General features: G+C 51.6%; 1 protein-coding gene across 1 annotated transcript; it reads left to right on the forward strand.

The window, feature by feature from the left end:
* Positions 1-374: 374 nt before the first annotated feature.
* On the forward strand, positions 375-10,209 carry MAMLD1 (mastermind-like domain containing 1). Its single transcript, XM_006899963.1, has 3 exons — positions 375-467; positions 7,540-9,189; positions 10,042-10,209. Exons 1-3 carry the CDS (start codon positions 375-377, stop codon positions 10,207-10,209), a joined length of 1,911 nt encoding a protein of 636 aa, XP_006900025.1.
* The last annotated feature ends 2,963 nt before the right edge of the window (positions 10,210-13,172 follow it).

The following is a 13,172-nucleotide window of genomic DNA, read 5'->3' on the forward strand; positions in this document are numbered from 1 at the left end:
GATCCAACCACCATGGTTTTCAGATGAAGAAACTACGGCGCAGAACAGCAGAGCCTTTCCCTAGGCCTTCTGTATACCACTCAAAAGCAGAGTACAACCTAGGGTCCACATTTCCTGTCTTTGGCCCAGTGTTCATATAGTTCCCCCAGACTGTCCCTCACCCAACCCCTCAGTACTAGGTGGAGGTGGAGCAAAGTGGGGGGGGGGATCAGGAGGGAGAAGAAGGAATGCAGTTGACTCAACAGACCTGCCCTCAGAGCAAAGTCTGATTCATGGGGTCGGTGGTCTCATCCTTACATCTGAAAGACTGTACTTTTTGTCTCCCTAAGTCCTTTGTCTAGGTCATTTGGAAAGCTCCTTGCAGAGATCAAACAATGGAAGAGTGGAAAAATCAGCTTCCTAAGAACCAACCTCCACCCTACAACAGGGAGGGAAATAACCAGGATTCCCAGAAGCCCCAGGAATCGGTGAGCAATGGGCTGTGGAAAGCAGGGTGGGGAGGGTGAGAGAGAGTGAGTGAGTGAGAGTGTGTGTGTGTGTGTGTGTGTGTGTGTGTGTGTGTGTGTGTGTGTGTGTAATGCATCTAATCTTAAAGTTGAACATAAAGATGTGTTACTGAAATTCTCTGCGCAAACGTAACTGTGGGGCAATCTGACCTAGGAAAGACCTAGGAGATGAGCCACCTTAGCCCCTTCTAAGACTGAGAGTACAGCCTAACGCTCCAGCTGGGTTTCTGGTTCAGTGGTATTCATGCTACACTCCTTCACCAAGACATAGGAATGTCCAGAGGAAAGAAGATCTGACCTTTTCTTTTAATAGAAACCAGGAATGTCTGAATGAGAAGTACTAAGCATGTTGCATTAGTGTCTTCCTGTGACAGAGTGCAGAAAGTCATGATTAACAAGGACTTCCTATTTCATATTCTGGCCCCTTTGTCCTTTTTATAAACAAATTCCTACTTTCCTCCTCAAAACCAAGACATTGCCCAGCCCAGGTTCCAAAACTCAGGTAGAGTTAGGAATTCCTCTGTAGGGATTCCGATTCCCCTGTAGGAACTGATTTTAAGTTAGCAGGATGATGCTAAAAGGGGACCATGGTGCCACTGATTTGTTCACTGACAATGAAAGCCTGAACCTGGTCTGTGGCCTGAGGCTTTGAATATCAGGAGTTGCTGCAAACAATGCTCCTCAGAGCTTGGGGGGAGGGGGGAGGGGTGGAGAGGTGAGGTGTGAGAACCAGCCCCGCTTTCCGGGGGCGTGTGCACCTGGAAGCCTCTTTCTTGCCCCACTTCCCTCAGCCTAAGAGCTGCCTTCAGTTCAGGTAGACAGCAGCAGACAGAACAGCAGCTGCTTTCCCCATCCTTTTCCCTAAACAAACTAACAAACCACACCATGAGTTGAGGCACTGAAATAAAGGTCTGTAAAGCTCCAGAGAGGATTTAGATATATTCCCCCCCTTAATGTAGCTCTGGGATTCCCATGGAGTGCTGATTGTTCTGAGTCAAAAGTCAGGACAGACACTGAAGTTCTCGCCTTGCTTCTGCTCCTAACAGAAGGGGCTTTGCTTGTCCTTTGCCCTCTCTTTCTCTTCCCATTTCTACACACATCCTTATATGTTGCGATGGTAGTTTCCTAGGTTCCAGGCATTTTGCTAAACAATGAGGGAGGATCTTATCCCATAATCAACACAATAGCCCTGAACTGAAAAGACTAGTATTATCTCCAGGAAATGAAACCTCAGAGAAGTTAAGAAGTTTGAATAAAGCCACAGAGCTAGGAAGTAGCAGGACTCAGCCTGCTGTCACCACTGTACTCTGCTACCTCTTAGGTCTCAAACATGTTTTAAAACCATAAAGCACATAACAGTAGCAGAGGTAGCCCATAAACAGGTGAACAGGAGAAGTATCTTCACTCTGGTGGCTTCCTGGAACTTTCTGGCCCACCTTGCCCAGGAGCAGCAAGCAGGCTGATTTAAAACTCCAGAGCATCTTTGGTAACTTGATAAAGGACATTTACCAAAACCTCACAGGCATGCGGATCTACTTTGGTGGAAGTCTAGTCAGAGTCCTTCCTAGAGTTAAGGGTGGTGAAATCCTGTCTCACCTACTTTGGGTATGTTGCCAGGAGAGGGCAGTCTTTGGAAAAAGCCATCATGCTAGGAAAGGTGGAAGGTCGGAGGAAGAGATGGATTGACACAATAAGAATGGGTTTGAGAATGTTGGAGATTGTGAGTATTGTGTAGGATAATGTCGCCCTAAATCGGATGACTCAGTGACACATGGTATCAACAGCAGTGTTAGACTAATGGTCAGAAACTGCATGCTCTCCCTGTAAGATCAGGAATGAGAGAACGCTTTCCTCTCTTACAATTACTAGTCAACATTATACTGGAATTCATAGCTGACGCAATAAGGCAAGTAAGAGAAGTAAGATGCACATAGCAAAAGAGCGAAATAAAACTGATCCCACATTACCTTATTATCTTTGTAGAAAATCGTACAGAATCAACAAGAAAACTTCTATGACTAATAAGTTATTATAACAAGGTTGCTAGATAAGAGGTTAATATAATATAAAACTTTCAGGGAAGTAGCCAGCCACTCACTACAGAACTGGAGTTCTTTATACAGCAATCTGGAAAACCTAGAGTGCGAGCTTAGAACTAGAGTGGGTGTGTGAGTAGGGAGGTTATGCATACGCCCAGCTGCATAGGCTGAAATCAGGGCAGGTTTGGTATGTTCAAGACTCTCCTCCAGCCCCACCACTCAAAGGCATCGATTCTTCTCCTGTCATCCTTGTTCATTGTGCAGCTCTCTGATGCATAGCAAGTAATTGCAAAGACCATGGCCTGGATCAGGTGCACCTTTGCTGTTAGTACTCTTCTGTTTTTAAAACTTTTTTTTTAAAGCGCATATAACAAAGCCTTCCCCATGCCTACGCGTTTTACTCATAGAATTCAGTGACATGAAGTATGCACTGTCCACCACTGTGCACGTGTTCACATGCTTCTAATGAGTGGAGGCAGGACGGCGGTCGAAACCGTGTTTCCCTGGAGCTCAGGTCGCCACACCGGAGCCTTGTCCCCACCCGGCCACACTAGCGAGAGCTGGGCCTCCGGTGCAGCTCTCAGCATTCTGGGTCAAGGACCTGCAGCGCATATGCGCCTTTCTATTTTGGGGATCCTCCCCACGGAGTATGCAGCTGTTCCACTCCTTTTCCTCTCTCCTCCTCCTTGTCTTGCGGGGGAGGCCCTTTCCATTAGAGACCAGAGCAGGACAGGGAGCCAGACAGGGCCTTGTTTTCAGGTGGTCCTCTTCCTCAAGGACTAAGGCCAGCTCAGCTTGGAGTCAGTGGTAGATTTTGATTCATTTGAGGCAGAGGGTCCTGGCAGGGGAGCTCCGCTTTGCAGCTGGCTTACATTAGCATCTGGAAGCTTGGCGTCCCCTATGCCTGAACTTCTAAGAGACCTTGTGGGCCTTGTCTGCACTCTGTATTCCAAAGTCATAGATAGAGTCTGGAGCTCGGGCTGTCACGGTGGGAGAGTTCAGGGGAGCGGAGCCGCAGATACCTTGCCCCCCTTCTAGAGTATGTGCACGTTGAGGTGGGGACAAGCCCGGGGGGTGTGGCCTGCGGCTCCCCAAGCTCTGGACTGGTCTGCACAGGCTGAGGCCATTTGCTTTCCCTGAACATTCCCAGCCAGAGAGACTCATGATATTTAGGTCAGAAGCTGCCTGCTGAGGTGCCGAGTTCCAGACTGCTGGCATAATGAACATTTGTTTCCGTGGCAGATTTGATTTCTGTAGTTGATCTAGAAGAAGCTGTCTTTCCCCTTTGCCTCTCCTCCTCCCCACCTCGCATTTCTCCGCATCTCCGTGCTGCCCGCATCTCCCTGCTGCCCGTCTCCAGATCCAGCCCCCAAAGTACCAAAGGCTCAAAGGCAGTTCCAAGGTGCAGGCCCCACGGCAGCGTGCCTCTCCGCAGCTGAGGTTTCACTCGCCTCTCCCTCCAGTGCTCTCGATTCTCCACTCCTTTTGCTCCATTGGCTGTCATCCAGCTCAGGTTCACACTTGCTCACCCCAGAAACCGTGGGGACCCACTCTTAGTGCCCCTCCAGCCGAAGCTTGGAACCTAGATCACAGTGAAGATCCAGTGAGCGGGGGCTACCCAGTAATAGAACTCCTCCATTGGGCCCCCAAGTCTGTAGTCTTTGGGGAAGCAGATGCCGTATCTTGTACCTGCGGGTTCAAACCATCAGCCTTTTGGTTAACCGCAAAGCAACAAAGTTTTCTTGGGACCCAGCCATTAATTCTTTCTGCCTAAAATGCTTGTCTGGTCCTTTCCAGAAAATAGTTTTCCAGCTCTGGATCTAAATCATTGGGCATTTGGTCCATTGTTCCCCAAATCCCAGTTCCTACTTGAGGGAGGAGCCCCAGGGGTGCAATGGGTAGTTAAGTGCTCAACTGCAGACCGGAAGCTTGGCAGTGAGAACCTGCCAGCTACTTCTCCAGGGAAAAGACCTGGACGGCTACTTTTGTCACAGTGACAGCCCTGGACTCCCTCCGGGCCAGCTCCTTCTGCTGAGTCACGTGGGATTGCTATGAGTCAGAATCGACTTGAGGGCATCCAGTCCCAGAGCCCCCAGAATCCTTGTCTCTGCCGTCCTCCCTCTTCTGCCTGCATTGTCCGTTTCTCCCCGGCTTCGGGGCCCTGGGAACAGGCTCTTTGCTCTGCTCATCACTCCTTTGTGGGCCAGCAGTGGCCCTCGGCAAACTCCTGGCTCCATCCTGGCGCCTCTGTGCCAGGCACCCTGATGCCTAGTCTCTCTGCAGTGAGCAGAGCACGTGTCTTCTAGAGTAGATTCAAGGAGTGGAGGTTGGACTGGCTGTCCCAGTGACATGGCCATAAAAGCTCAACATTTTCTGGCCTCTTTTCCTCCATAAAGTCAGGCCTATTGGGTTTAGAACCATGAACTAGGCCCAAACGAAATACCTCCAGGAAGCCAGCCCCCAAATGCCAACACCCAGCACCTGCTTCCTGGATATATGGCTTCGGTAGCTAAGTGCACAGTAGTTAAGTGCCAGCCATTTTCCCCTAAGCTACATGCCAGCAAAGGAGCTTCGAAAGCCCTTGCCCTCTGCTGCAGTGAAATCTGACACCCCCAAGGAGTCATTGGTAGCATTTTCATGAACATCTCCCAATATTCCAAGTTCAAAGAAAAGATAGTTAGGAAGGACCGCAGTGGTACTGAGTCTTCTTCGTGCCGCATGGCCAGGGGAGGGTCTTACCAGAGCCGTGTAGCATGAAGGGAACATCCTGTTAGCAGCACGCCCTGGAATCCAGGCCGAGTACTCCCTCCAGCAATACCAGCACTCATCCTCCACCACCGCTTCCTCCGTACCCCACTCTACCACCGTCACCCCCATTACCTCCCTCCGCCACCTCCACCCTCTGCCACCACAACCATATTCTCTACCTATACCACCTTCAGCAGCACAACCTTGAACCACCCACTACCACCACCGTCACGGCACCCCACCGCTGCCACCGCTGCCGTCACAAGCACACATGCATTGCCATACAAGCAGCATCTTTCCGGTTCAGAGACCCCTGCCCTGCTGCGCTGGCACTGTCACCACACAGTGTGCATTTCATTGTCGTCATTTCCCACGCGTAACATGTTGTTGCTGTGGGTCATGGGGTGTTGAGCTAAGTTTGGGTGCAAGATCTTCCCCTTCGTGAAAGGATTTGCTGAAGATTTCCTTTCAAATGGCAAATTCTTGCTGCGTTTAATTGTTTAGGTTTACAAAAGTTAGCTTCTCACACAGCTGTTCAGGACTCCAGCCAATGACCAACAGCAGATCTGCCTTGGATGACAGGTGCTGCTGAGTAAACCATGGTGAAGGCTGTTTCGGGACCACCAGGAATGTGTCTGCAGTTTTCAGAATAGAAAGAGAAATGTTTCCTTGGTGTATACACCCCCACCAGGCACTACGATAACTACACATGTCTGAGCTCTCGCAGTCCATTGAAAACATGTGAAGTAAGAAGACTGAGGCTCAGAGAGGGAAAATGGCCGGCCCAAAGGGACCAGCAGTGGAGACAAAGTAGACTGATGATAAAGTTTGTCATTTACTCTGATCTGTAATTTGAAGTCTGGAAGTCTCTGTGTGATCAGATTACCTCTTCCAAGCGAGGTGGATAATGACAGATGGAGAAAGGATTGAGGTTGTTCAGGACCTCGGAGATTGCTGTATGTAGGCGATGACCCCACGGCATGGCTTGCATCGGTTGGACTTGGTTTAGGCCACTGAGAGCAGCCACCCAGTCTGTGAGATGCACTCTGGTTCCTCAGATGCCCTCGACACTCCTAGTTAGTTTCCTGAATTGAGACATTTGCTGTGGCTCCTGGCATTCCCTTCCACATTGGGTTCTCACGGACCAGGGGGCTCTGGTGGCGTAGTCGGTAGGGGACTGTGCTGCTAACAATACGGTGGCACCTCTCAGGCAGGTGGCATCCTCCAGTGGCTCCCAGGGAGAAAACCCGCTGGCGTGTCAGGTAGTGGATGGCGAGGAGGGCCACCAGAGCCCCCCCCCCCTCTGAGGCTCAGCAGCCTGATGGCGGACCGATGACCAGGTGAAGGTTTGGATTCTGCCAGGGAGCTGCAGCGACTTCCCTGGTCACTGCTGGCAGGGGGATCCACCTCCCAACCCTGTCATCGTCCTTTGCCTGACAAATCCTGTCAGTGAGCCCACTCTGCAGGTCGGCACATTGGGACCCAGACATTCCCAGTGCCAACACCTCACATGAAACCTCCCTTCTTATGGTGTTGACTTTGTTTCCAGGATTAATGCTTCTAAATAGTGAGCATCTCTGCAGAGTTGAGGACAGAGAGAGAATACGTACGTGTGTGTGTGTGTGTGTGTGTGTGTGTGTGTGTGAGAGAGAGAGAGAGATGTGTTAACTGGAATCATGCTATGATTGTGATTCTGTAACTTGGGTTTCTTCCTAAATAAAACAGCTGCCCAGAAAAGCACTCTCAGACCTACTGCATCCCTTTAAAGGCTCCATCATATTCTACTTTATCACAGTAATCTGATACCTCCCACCACGACAGGCAGGCAGTTTACAAATTAAATGTCTACATGGTGCATTTTACTTGTTAAAATGAGGGTAGGCACGTCCTATCCTAGCAACTTTTAGTTTTCTCTTAAATGCCTGCCTTTGTCAATGCAAAGTCCACTTAGTGATTTCTGTGGGGTTTCATCTAACTCCTTTAATTGGGCAAACAATATCCTTTGGATGACTTTTTGTCACGTCTCGTATACGGGCAGCATAATGCCTTACTTGAAATGTAACAAGACAGTTTCAGTGGAACACAACAACAGAGAAACAAGCATTATTGTACCAAAAACAGACCCCATTTTCTACTTTTGACAACCATTAGTCTTTAAACTGCCAGGTCTGTTTTACCTCGCAGGTTTCCTGTTAGCTTTCACGTGCCAGGCCTTTGTGAAAACACCACACTCTCTTCTCTTTCAGCCACAAGGCTCTGAAAAGAGACAGTCAGGAGACAATGTCCAGCAGTTTCCAGGCGTGGCTGAAGGGGGCTACCCTAACAGAATCAAGAGGCCCTGCCTTCAAGACCTCACCCTCTCTGTGGGCTTGGTTGCCCATCCCAGCACATCCAGTGCCAACATGGAGGCACCTCCAATGATGATCAACCCAGGTGCACCGGCTGCGGCTGCGGCTGGCCATGCATTCCTCTTCGAAAGCAATCCCATGACCAGCGTCCCAATGGAATCACCATTTGTGGTGCCTCAGGCAGCAGCAGTGGATCTCAGAAATCCTACTGTCTCTTACTACGACAGAGCCAACAGTATGCCAAGCACAGTGCCAGTTGTAGATGAGGAAATTCATGATCTTCTGGAGGAGCTAACAAAAATCCACAGGTCCTCTAACAGTGAGCATAATCTTGAGAAGATCCTGAGGAACAAGCCAGAAGACCCGCCGGCCCTCAATCAGCTTCCGGAGGACCTGAGCCTATCGGCCAGGCCTTCAGCACACGTGCCGCACGGGGCAAACCCGAGTTCCAGCCAAGCGCCTGGCGTGTCACTCCCCGTGCCGCTCTCCTCCTCGGGGGTCAGCTACAACATGGCTTCCACCAGTAACCAGATGGCCTCGTCCGGCTCGTCAACAGCACAGGCCAGAAACCAAAGCCAAATGATGCTCGCTGCCGCTGTGCCACCACCCCAGGTGAACCAGTGGCACCATGCCAACCAGCTGAAGGCCCTGGCAGCCAACAAGCGGGGCTCTACTACAAAGCAGCAAGGGCCTCCTCCAGCTTGGTCTGGGCTCCCTGCACCAGGAGTCTCTCCTCCTTTCCATCCAGTGCCATCTCCATACCCACTGCCAATGTTCAACACGCAGAGCCTGTCCGGCATGTCGTCCAGCAACCTGCCAGCCACCAGCCTCCAGGGTACTCCCAATGCTGTCCTCCCAGGCATGGTCACCAGCAACAGCACTGCCCTGGTGCCCTATGTTTCTGAGAGGCTCCCCAGCCCGGCTCTCAACCAGCAGTCTCCATTCAGTCCTCAGAGCTCCATTCTTGCCAACCTGGTGTCCTCAAACATCAGAAATCCCCCAAGGCACCGGATGGCCAACATGCCCACCAGCAACCCCAGGCACTCCTACCCGTATCGCCCGCCGAGGCCCAGCTCAGGCTTGCCACAGCAGTCCTTCGCTCCACAGGGCTCAATGCTCCGAAGCCTCCCCCCCACAGGAGTCCCCCTCGGCCCGCAGCAGCCCCTACAACAGCAGCAGCAGTCACATGTGGTCTTTAATAAGCCCCCAGCCAACAATTCGTCCAGAAGCCTGAGGCTAGTCATGCAGCAGGGGATGGCAAGCTCCAGCTCAGGGATGCCAGACCCGTTTACTTTTGGCAACACCAGGCCTTTGTCCCATTTTGCTTCTGGGCCACGGCCCCAGAGGATGCCCTCTGTGCCGACCACCCCCAGGCCGCCTTCCCTGCTCCAGTACCTGCAGCAGCCGATGCTGACACAGGCTTCTTCAGCCTCTGCCTCCAGCACCACCACTGCCACCTTGCAGTCTGACCACTCTACGGTCTTCATGCAGCAGATGATGCAGCAAACCCAGGGCCCTGCGCCACCCCTGTCCACAGACCCCAGACAGGTAAGACCAGCTCTGAGCAGGTGGTGTGCTGGTGGTTTGGAACGAAGGACCATGTGTTTGGCCACTGCTCGCTGGCTTTGAAGGGCAAGCCAGACTAGTCGTCTCAAAGACTGGGCTTGACTCTGCAAAAGTCGAGCACAGTGTCCATGAGGCCAAGGTTATGTTTCCCATGTCTGTTGAGGTCTCATCTCCCAAGTCAGACTGCACACACCCCCCTCCCTTGCCCTGGGCCATGTAACACGTTCATGAGCTTCTCAGGACAGAAGAAATCTGCAATGAAGCCTTTTAATCTTGGCATACAACCTTCTGGAAATGCCATATCAAACTTTTATGCGCCCCTCAATATACAGGTCCTGAAATGAAAAAGGTAGGCTTTTGTGTTGACTTCTATGATATCATTTTTACAAATGAGGAAACCGGGGCTCAGGGAGTGGAAAGTCTTCGCCCAGAGTCACACGGGGAGAGAGGCTGCAGAGCCCGAGCTCTCCTTGGAATGGCTTTCCACTCATCCCTCTTTCTCTCACTTCTAAAATCTTTCAGTCACCAAATCCACCTGACTCTAACTGGGGCTTCAGTCCTACTTCTTTCTTCTCCATGCTCTGATTCCCCCCTGTGATTGTTCTCTTGGCTGTGTAACAAACTGTCCCCTGAAAGTCACTTTCTACCACCTTGTACTTTCTGTTGGTTAGAGCCTCAATCTTGTCTCCCACAGTGCCAGTCAACTCAGAGCTCAGCCTTGAAGAAGCTGTTCCCTAGCTGACTCAGGAAGGCATTGTTGGATTAAGACAGCACTTCTCAAGAGCTGTGGCCTGAGGCCAACCTCCATTCCTTGCCACATGTCCTCCTCTGTAGAGCATCTCAACACAAGGCCACCAGCTGTATCAGAGGGAGCACGAGGGACTGAGTGCCAGCGACACAGAAGCGGCAGCCCATCCCTCTCGCTCCATTCTCTTCAGTAGTGCAGGTCACGACGTCTGGCCCACGTGGAGCACACGAGCGTGTGACTTCCAGCAGGCTTAATTAATACCCCCTTGCCCCATTTGTACTCTGTCGATTGTTTGGTCTGAATGTTTCCAGTCAGCTCTTAACTGATTCGCCCCCAGTTGGCCATTCATTACTCTCTTCGTGTGTCAAGCTGCCTCTCTCGGTCTGCACAGTCTCACAGCTGGACTTCCCTTCCCACTTTTTCTTTCCTGACCTACTCTTCCAACTTCTTAAGACTCAGGCATGTCTCTGGCAGGAACGTAGGGCCTAATGGTCCTCAGTTCTTCCACTCCCCAGCCCCTTGGGCCTCCTCTTCTGTACAGCGATCAGTGAGAGGATGCTTGCCCCTCAAAGGCCCGAGAGCATAACCTAGCTCAAGGGTGGGCCCAAAAGGATGGCCTTCTTCCCTAAGGACAACATGGAAACTGAGGACTGGTAGCCCCATGAGACACAGGCAGTATCTTCTTACCACAGGCCCATTGACCCTAACCAAGCAGAGCGCATCACACTTGAGTGGATGCATCCACACACCAGCTCCTGCGGGGTGGCCAGGGGTGTGGCGTGGCGTGGAGGTGGGCAGGGCAGGGCAGCTGGGGTGCGGGGCCTTGGCCGCAGTTCAGGAGCCCTGTGGTTTGATTTTGTTATAGGCCTATTGGCATCTGTTTGCATGGACTTCAGCCAGCTTTGTGGAGCGCCAGCACCAAGAGTGGGATCCTTTCACTAGCAGGCAAGCTGCTCAGCCTGGAGACGCGGCAACATCTATCATTGTGAGCCTTTTTGTTTTGTTTTGTCTTCAATGGGGTCCCTCTTTAGCCCGAGTATATTGCCCCAGAGCCAGGTCATCCGGCTTAGAGGATGAAGTCTTAATGATTGAGGTTGTGCAAAGCACACTCAAGTGTTGACATGTGGGGCTGGAGAAAGTGTGCTGGGGGGGATGGAAGCACTGGCAGTAGCTTGACGGGGGGACCCCCCCCACCCCAGGTGGGATGTAGAGGCAGGCTTCCGGGGTTGACTAGTGCTTCTTTACTTGCCTTGTCTCGTGTCAATCCTCAGGTGTAGGGCTGGTTCTCATTCCCTGAGGCACAGGCGAGTGACCCAAGTTGCCCATTGTCACACAGCCACCTGACTGCAGAGCTCACACGCACAGCTCTGCATATCTGACACTATAATCGTGAATTTGTGTTCCAACCTGAACTTCCGTGAGAGGGTTTTCACTGGAAAATGGGGGTGACAGAAGTGTGGTGAGGATCAGATGGATTTAAAACATCTAAAGGACTTTGAGCAGATCCTGGTTGACGTTCCTTGCCAGGCACGATTTGCTCTCGCTAGGATTCTGTGGCCTGGCCTTGAGTGGCCAGATCTGTTTGGGGCTGGGAGTGGGTACAAAGGACCTCGCTCTGGAACCTAGCTGCTGTCCAGGAGAGAAGGGCAGGCCTCGTGGCCACCATGTGGGCCCTCCCTGCTCGAGGCCTCGCTGCTTCTCTCACTGCATTCATCTGTAGATGCCATTCATTTGGCCAAAACGTACTGAGCAGAGCTCCAAACTGGGACATCAGCAGCCCACTCTGCCTTCTTGGGGCAGATCCCATCAATTGAAAGCCGAAGAATTCCACTCTGGTCATTCATCCAGGGAAGTGAAAGGAGGGGAAAGGAGCAGGATTATGTCCAGAGCAGCACTGTGTGCAAGGTGCAAGGAGGGACAGCAGCCCCAGTGGTGGGGGTACTTGTGGGGTGAGCCACCCAGGCTCTCCCGATGGCCTGGCTGAACCACAGATAACACCAGGCGCCTAGGACACAAGCATGATGCAGAGGGTGTGGACTGTGCTGGGTGACCTGTCAGAGGGTGGGACACCAAAGTGATGGGCTAGAACATTTTTCTATGCTATTTCAGCAGAAAATTATAACTTTTACAAAAATAACCCTATTGTTAGCTAACTCTACTTTTCATAAGCCTAAAACTGTGCTTATTTGCCTTTTGAACCTTCTTAATGCATTCTGAAGAGAGTTGTCATTACTGCCCAGTCACAAAGATTGTTCCACTGGGATTTGGTCACACCTGCTACAAATGCATGCTTTCTTCCGCTGGTGCTGGTGCGGTACAGCTGGTGATTTCGTCAAACTTCCAGCATTTCTCTGGTGGTTGAGTGGTAAGGAATTGCACTCCAGCCTACAGGCATGAAGTTCGAACTTACCAGCTGTTCCATGGGAGAAGGATGGGCCAGTTCCTCCTGTGTGATTCATGGTCTCTGAAAGTCTGCTGCTGGAGTCAGCGAGGAGTTGGTTCTGACTTGATAGCACACAACAACACTGTAGTCCTGGTGAATCTAGAGCAATAGCTTTTCTGGACGATGAAGTAGTAAATAAAAAACAACTTAAAAACCGAAAGCAACCCCCAAACCCCACATTTCAGTTGCTGCTAACTGGGAACTGACTCATAGCTGGCCCTCCAGCAGCTTTCTGGAGGGCTATAAATCACATGGGAGGAGACTGTCCATCTTTCTCCCTTGGAACAAGTGGTGGATTTGAGAGGCCCACCTTTTGGTTGACAGCACAACTCCCTACCCACTAGGCAAAAAAAAGGGGAGAAAAGCAGGAATGGCTCCCAGTTAGTTTCAGATCATATTGTAATTCAGTATGGAATTTAAGATGACAGTTCGAATTGGTAGTAAACATCGCTAAGGACTCTGTGTGGCTGCACACTGGCGGCGGCTCACAGGTGACGCCAGGAGTCACCGCACCAGGTGACAGACACTGACCCTCCAGATGCCGCTCCACTTAGCTCTTTGCGGCAGCTGCTCCCCTGGCTGCCAAAAGCCACGAGGGCCCGCTCTGCGGGACGCCTTCCCCACGGGCTCCACCTCATGGGACAGACGTACATACACACACACACACACACACTCTGAGGGACGGCTTCCCCACGGGCTCCACCTCACAGGACAGACATACACACACACACACACGCGCGCGCGCTGTGGGACGGCTTCCCCACGGGCTCCACC

This window comes from Elephantulus edwardii, unplaced genomic scaffold (genome assembly GCF_000299155.1).
Source record: "Elephantulus edwardii isolate Elephantulus edwardi_28Jun2011 unplaced genomic scaffold, EleEdw1.0 scaffold00269, whole genome shotgun sequence".
Classification (NCBI taxonomy): Eukaryota; Metazoa; Chordata; class Mammalia; order Macroscelidea; family Macroscelididae; genus Elephantulus; species Elephantulus edwardii.

Coding starts and splice junctions, on each gene's coding strand:
- MAMLD1 (XM_006899963.1), top strand. CDS start 375: ATGGAAGAGTGGAAAAATCAGCTTCCTAAGAACCAACCTCCACCCTAC. Junction 468..7,539: donor CCCAGAAGCCCCAGGAATCG/GTGAGCAATGGG, acceptor CTTCTCTTTCAG/CCACAAGGCTCTGAAAAGAG. Junction 9,190..10,041: donor TGTCCACAGACCCCAGACAG/GTAAGACCAGCT, acceptor CCTCCTCTGTAG/AGCATCTCAACACAAGGCCA.